The following is a 7,500-nucleotide window of genomic DNA, read 5'->3' on the forward strand; positions in this document are numbered from 1 at the left end:
ACGTGATCACAGGAGTCGAAATACTGAAGGAGAAAGGAACTCTAAGGCAGAAAAGGTATGAATGAGGATGAATATTTTTCACAATACAAGAGATGTGTTAAACTTGTGAAAATATTCATTCTCATTCATACCATTTCTACGTTTGTCGCTATAAATAGGGTTCAGGAAGTCTAAAGGAAGACTCTTCAAGATTTCTGAAGACGAATGCAGTCACGTGATCAGAGTCTTGGAAGAAAAGATTAATCTATTTATTAATCTATCAAATTATTTTGATTTATCTAGAAAAGTGTCATTCCTGAAGTTCTGTGAGTTATTAAAATTCTGGGGGAGTTTTTGAAGTTCCGTGGAAATTCCTGAAGTTCTCTGGGAGTTCTTGAAGTTCTCCAGGAATTCTTGAATTTCTTGGGGTGTATATTTTTTCTTTGTTGTTTGTGGAACAATTTGACATGAATTCCTGAGGTATGAATTAACTCATTTTCTAATTTGGTTTTGTAGTTCAGGATCGCAACTACTATAGGCCTGGTGAGTATTTTTTGTGGAACCCTTTAATGTTCAATAAATTCTATTGAAATCTATAAATAGCTGATATAATAAATATGTTTTGGGTGAAAATTGTCTAATCGAAATGTCAGCAATTCACTTTTCTTGTGAAGCGAATCAGTCTCACCACTTTTTTCTATCTTTTACACAATTGTCACTATGAATGCTGTCCATCCTTCAGCAGAAAAAAGTTTGATCTACATATCGATGTCTCCTGTCTTTATCTTACTATCACTGTTTAGCGTTTAGTCAGTCTTTCAATAAATATCCAGTCGAGTATTTTCCCGTTTTTTGATTTACTAAAGGGGTAATTTTTTTACCACTTAAGGTCGAAATGTTTACAGAACGAATTTTCACATGATCCTTCTTCACCGTCCTTCATACCTACCTCTTGGATCGTATGAGTCTGTGGGACCCTCTTCCCGAAGACCATAGGATTCTTTAGGACTCTCCTCTGGAAGACCATATAATCCTTGAGGGCTTCCTTCACCTCTTTCTTTTTCGCCAAAGGATTCTTGCAGACCCTGTCCCTCATAGGATCCTTCCGAGGTCGAGGACAAGGAAAGGATCCCATCAGCAGGAGAAACCTCTTCGTTTCGAGAGTCCTCTGGCGCCGTGGACGTCCTAGATTCTGTGTACCTCTCGTAAAGGATGTCATTTAGGCGGTACAACTCCTGCGAGGCGGTGCAGTTCGTGTTGTACCACCAGTCGCAGATGAAGTGGCGCTGGTTGAAGAGCGTCCCGATGGGGCACAGGAAGGACTCCTGTCGGCCATCTGGCAGACAGTAGTGCCACACCTGTAGAGGGACAGCGGATTAATGACGGTTTGCATTGTAAATGTAAACAGTGTTTGTACTTAGGTACACGTGTACATTAATTTACACATATAGTTACATTTTCTAACTGGTTTTATTCCTTCCACCATTTTCCTTCCCTCTATACTGATGTAAATATTATTGATTAGATTTCAAAAGTAACCCACACACCTGACATTCGGCCTCCCCATCGGCGTAAAAGCCTGGCACCCGGTCCTGGCATTCGAAGGAAGTTTCTGGAACGCTGGTGAAAGCAGGGTAGTCCTTGAGGGCCTCGCCACGCACGCAGTCGCCGTCCGGGTCCCCTTGGGTGTTGGGGCACACAAGAGGAGAGTCGGTTTGCGAGGAAGGAGAGGAAGGAGAAGATGAAGAAAGGGAAGATGAACTGGGGTTGGGTGACGGCAGATAAGTGGACGGAGATGAAGGTAAATAAGAAGAGGGAGATGACTGTGAAGAGGAAGTTGATGATGGGAAAGAAGAGATAGAAGAGGAGTCTGAGGATGAAGGTCGAGATAAAGAGTAAGTAGCAGAAAGGTTGTCCCCGATATCTTCCTGAGTTGCATGGGGGGAGAATGACTGGAAAACAAGTGTGGATCCCGGCTTCTCTTCCCCAGATATAGGACTATCATTAACATCTACCGGTGAAGATGAACCATAAACACTTCCACTGACATGAGATGAAGTATCGTAGTCACCTCCAGGTCTCTGGTATTCAGGTGAAGGAGTCATGAATCCGTTCTTATTATCACTGACATCGAGTGAAGGAACACTGTAAAGAGTCTCAGGATTTTCGCTTTTAGGAACAAAGTCACTGACACTGTCTTCTGGAGACAGCGAAGGGACAGTATAATCACCAACTTGCACTGAGTCAAAGGACTGAGAACTGCCAACAGATGGATGTCTAGAAGTCTCTTGATCATAATCCTTAGGTCCTCTTCCTCTCTCGGCCTCTACCATGGCATGTTCTTTTTGCCCGTGGACAAGATCGTAGTTGTGCTTAGCAGCCACAAAGAAAGAATGGGGTCCTCCAACAACAGGTGGCTTTGGCTTCTGGGATGGCATTCGGGCAGGTGGTGGTGGTCCAGAATTGCTTATTGGTGTATTTTTCTGACTCTGCACCCTAGAGCTAGTTGGTGGCCCATAACTTTGGCTTGGAACTTGAGAATTGGTTGTGCCATAACTTTGTTGCAGCACCTGAGAATCAGAAGATGGGTCATGAATTGAGCCTGGGATAATAGAATCAGAAGGAGACTCATATTTCTGGTCTTCCCCTTGGAAATTAGGTGGGCCATAGTTCTGGTCAGGGACTTGGGCACTGGATGGAAGGCCATAAGTCCTCTCTGGGAGACCAGTACTTGGAGGACTATAATAAGGATATCCTGAAGGTGAATCAAAACCTTGGTCTGGAACTTGTGAATCGGCAGATAGATCATGACTTTGGCCTAAAATTTGAGAATCTGAAGGTTGGCCATAACTCTGGTTTGGAACTTGTGCACTGGCAGGAGGACCATAATTCTGGGGCCTTGAAGGGGAGTTAAAACTTTGGTCTGAAACTTGTGAACTGGGAGACAGGCCAAAACTTTGCCCTGAAACTTGAAAATTGGAATCAGGACCATAATTTTTATCCAGAATCTTAGAATCAGAGGGCAGGCCATAGTTTTGAGATGGAATTTGGGTATTAGATGGTGGACTATAACTTTGATCTGTTTTGGGGGAACTGGATGGAAGGCCAAAATTATGTTCTGGGATTTGGGTCCTCACTACTGGTCTATAACCTTGGTCTCCAACTTGGGAACTAGTTGTTCCACCATAATCTTTCTCTGGAATGTGGGAAGTGCTTGGAAGGCCATGGCTGTTATCAGGAACTTGTGAAATGGTTGGAATGTTATGAACTTGTTCTGAAACATGTGAAATGGCAGGTAAGTCATAACTCTGTTCAGGTAGGGTATAACCCTGATCCAGCGCTTCAGAAATCGAGGGAGGGCTTTGATTCTGTTCATGTGAGACATGACTTTCTTGCTGTGGGCCATAAGTTTGTCCAGAGCCCTGATTCTGGTCTGAAACCTTAAAATCAGATGGTAGGCTGTACGTTTGTTTCGGTGGACTATAACTTTGCTCTGATTTCTTGGGAATAGGTGGAGGTCTATAACTCTCATCTGGTGGGCCATAACTTAGTTCTGGAATATCAGAAATAGATGGTGAGTCATGCTTTTGTTCTCCGGAATTCAAAGGAGATGGATTTCGAGGATTATCATGTTCAGGAACAAAATCAATATGTTCTTCAGGAGGGCCATAAGTTTGCTGTGAACCATAACTCTGGCTTGGAGTCTTAGAGCTTGATGGGAGTTCATATATTTCTTCAGGTAGACCATTACTTTGCTCTGAGATCTTAGAATCTGATGGTAGGCCATAATTTTGCTCAGTTACAGAAATAGAGGGAGGGCCATAAGTATGCTCTGGAAAACTAAAAATAGATTGATGGGCGTGACTTTGTTCGAATTGGGTATGACCCTTCTCTGGAGCCTTAGAAATAGATGGGGGGACATAAATTTGCTCTGGAATCTGAGAAACATGTGGTGGGCTGTACTTTTGTTCTGGTGGGCCATAATTCTGATCAGGGTCTAAAGAAAGGGATGGTGGGCCAAAAGATTGCTGACTTGGGCCCTGACTAAACTCTGGAATCTTGGAAGCTAATGATGGTCCATAACTTTGTTCAGCAGACTGAGATATTGTTGGAAGGATGTCATGTTCAAGGTGGCCATATTTCGTTTCTTGGCCATAAGTCTTCTCTGGCATATTTGGAGTTGACGGAGGAACATGATTTTGTTCAGGAGGGTCATAATACTGTTTTGGAGCTACAGAGATGGATGGCGGGCCGACTATTTGTTCAGTTGAGGGATAAGATCGCTCTGGAATTACTGAAGCTGGTGGTGGGCCATAATTTTGTCCAGGTGGGCCAAAACTCTGGTCTGGAGTATTGGAAGATGATGGTGGGCTATAGCTTTGTTCAGGGGGACTATAATACTGGTCTGGAGTATTAGGAGTTGATGGGACTTTGTGATATTGTTCAGGCAGACCATAACTCTGATTTGGAACTTGAGAAGTGGAAGATGAACCAAAATCTTGGCCTGGATTTTGGGGCATCGATGTATGACTAAATCTTTGACCTTGAACCGGAGAATTTGGTGGATTATAGTTCTTTAATGACCCTTCCTGTGGCTTGATATCATGAACATTAGGTGATGGGAATAAGGCCTGGTTACTGATGAATGAGGGACCGTTTTTCTCTTCACTGTACCCCTGATCTTGCGCATTTGCTTCCCTTGGCGGACTATGGTTTTGTTCTCGAATATTCTGAAGATCATGAGGTGTATTTGGCACTAAATCTTGACCACGAATTTCCTCTGTGAATATGTTTTGGCCAATCTGTCCTGTTTTCACTGGAGGATTATACAACTGGTGTGGAATATTCGAGCTTGCTGGTAAACTCGAAGCTTGTGCAGGGCTGCCATGGGAGTTATGTGGCCCAAATACTGGGGAAATACTTATTGGTATATTATGACTTTGTACATAATTTCCATTCTTGCTTTTTTCTTGTGCTGTGTTTGATATCACCGGTCCAAGGGCTATGGTCCCTGCTGAAGGAGGATGGAATCCAAGATCACTAGAAACTGTTGTGATAAGGTTTTGCTCTGTTACACTGGTCACTGCAGGTGGGACATAGGTCTGCTCTGGTTTGAAAACATTGGATTTTGGGTCACGGTTTTGTTGTAGAATACTTGGATTTTGAGGAGTCATGTAATTTAGGTCTAACTTTGGTTTCGAGTCATAATTTTGTTGAGAGTCACTTATCAGCGGCTTTGAAAGATGGCTCGGCAAATTTTCAGGATTTTCCTTATCCGCAAAAGATCCACGGAATGGTTGAGATACATGTAGGTTCCCTGAGACAGAATTGCCCTGAGGTAGACTTGAAAGAGGACGGTGGGTTGCTTGAGGTTTCTCCCCTACTATAAATGAACCAGAACTTTGATGAGAGATCCCAGAGTTGCTGCCTGATGAAGAATGGCTTTGTTCCAGCGCCAAGTTTTTGTTCCCTTGCTCTTCGACGTAAAATGGCTTACTCGGGGGGAGATATTTGCGACTTGGCATATTGACAGATTTTGGCGCCTCAGCATTTATGAACACCTGCTCCTGTTTATTCGCATGTTTATTTAGATCTTGGCTGAAAGTAGGCTCAAGTGAGAGAGAAGGCTGGCTGTATATCTGCTGTGGAGTGTCTTCCCTCACGAAAGTCGAATGCCCTTGGCTCTGCCCTATGATGCCCTGGGTAAGACCAGATTGGTGGAAGTTTTGTTCCGGAATGTCCTGATTCTCAAATGAAGATTGGCCGTAGTTTTGCCCATTATTATTCACGTACATCTGAGAATCGCCATAATTTTGCGCTGGAACCCCACGCGTGGCACCAGCTTCTGGTCTTGGTTTGTAACTCCTTCCAGAACCTTCCCGGAAATTACTCGGGTGAGCCATGGCGTCTTCAATGGTGAATGAGACAGGAGAAATATTCGAGGGGAAGAAAGTCTTTTCCTGAGAGGAGAGGAAGAAGGGAGATGAGACTGGCGGAGGCGAAGGAGGAGTAGGTAAGTAGCTTCTTCCTGACGAATGACCGTTTCTGTTTGGTGAAGAATCAAAATTTGTTTTTTCCTGGCTGTTGCTGTAAGATTTTTTGCTTGAATCCGAGGAAAAGAGTATTGATTGAGTTGGTTCATCGAAGGAGGTTCCTTTGCCAGGATCCGATATTGAAGAAAATGTTCCTTCATTCACACCCGTACTGATGAAAGAACTATCACCTGAACCTGTAACTGAACTCTGTTGTATTTGGCTGTATTTTCCATCGTGACCGAACCCAGCTGACCCTGTCATTATGACATGCGTCTGTGGAGGAGGTTGAAACACAGACGTTTGCTGGGGTGACGAAAACGTTTGCTGATGGCCATTGAACGTTTGCTGGTCACTGAAAGATTGCGGAGGATAAGAGTACGTTTCCTGATGCCCTCCGAACGTTTGCTGAGGCGAAGAGAACGTTTGCTGATCACTGAACGTTTGCTGAGGCGAAGAGAACTTTTGCTGATCACTGAACGTTTGCTGAGGCGAAGAGAACGTTTCCTGATGCCCACTGAACGTCTGGTGGGGCGAAGAGAACGTTTGCTGGTCACTGAACGTTTGCTGAGGCGAAGAGAACGTTTGCTGGTGGTCACTGAACGTTTGTTGATTGCTGAACGTTTGCTGAGGCTGGAAATCTTGTTGTAGATGTGTCGCTGGCTGAGATGGCGCATACATTGCCTTGAATGAACTGGGAGGAGAGAATGACTGTCCAGGAGGAATGTAAGATTGTTCTGGAACAGTGAACACTCGCTCGGAAAACTCGAGAGAATTGAGAGGCGGTGAGTGCTTCTCCTGAGGGGCTGTGTACGTTTCCTGAGGTGCTGTGTACGTTTCTTTGGGTGTTGTGTACGTTTTCTGAGGTGCTGTGTACGTTTCCTGAGGTGTTGTGTACGTTTCCTGAGGTGCTGTGTACGTTTCTTTGGGTGCTGTGTACGTTTCCTGAGGTGCTGTGTACGTTTTCTGAGGTGTTGTGTACGTTTTCTGAGGTGCTGTGTACGTTTCTTTGGGCGCTGTGTACGTTTCCTGAGGTGCTGTGTACGTGTACGTTTCTTTGGGTGCTGTGTACGTTTCCTGAGGTGTTGTGTGCGTTTCCTGAGGTGCTGTGTACGTTTCCTCAGGGGGAGTGTATGTCTCTTGGGGTGCTATGTACGTTTCTTGGGGCGCCGTGTACGTTTCTTTGGGTGCTGTGTACGTTTCCTGAGGTGCTGTATACGTTTCTTTGGGTGCTGTGTGCGTTTCTTGGGGCGCCTTGTGTGTTTCTTGAGGTGGTGTGTACGTCCTTTGCGGCGCTATGAATGTTTCCTGTGGAGCTATGTACGTTTCTTGGGGCTCAGTGTACGTTTTTTGAGGCGGTGTGTACGTCTCTTGGGGCGCTATGTACGTTTCCTGAGGTGCCTTGCGTGTTTCTTGAGGCGGTGTGTACGTCTCTTGGGGCTCACTGTACGTTTTTTGAGGCGCTGTATGCGTTTGTTGAGGCGCTGTG

At 44.7% G+C, this 7,500-nt stretch overlaps 1 protein-coding gene across 1 annotated transcript in view; it reads right to left on the minus strand.

Moving 5' to 3' along the window:
- Window positions 1–264: 264 nt before the first annotated feature.
- The window catches only part of LOC138867330 (mucin-12-like), an 8,051-nt gene continuing 815 nt past the window's right edge, over window positions 265–7,500 (minus strand). The window contains exons 1-3 of the mRNA XM_070142461.1: window positions 1,527–7,500; window positions 929–1,337; window positions 265–401 (exon numbers count right to left, since the gene is read on the minus strand). The exon at window positions 1,527–7,500 is cut by the window's right edge and continues 815 nt beyond it. Coding sequence (XP_069998562.1) covers window positions 265–401; window positions 929–1,337; window positions 1,527–7,500 — 6,520 coding nt within the window. The remainder of the gene's footprint in view (window positions 402–928; window positions 1,338–1,526) is intronic.

This window comes from Penaeus vannamei, chromosome 29, assembly GCF_042767895.1.
Source record: "Penaeus vannamei isolate JL-2024 chromosome 29, ASM4276789v1, whole genome shotgun sequence".
NCBI lineage: Eukaryota > Metazoa > Arthropoda > Malacostraca > Decapoda > Penaeidae > Penaeus > Penaeus vannamei.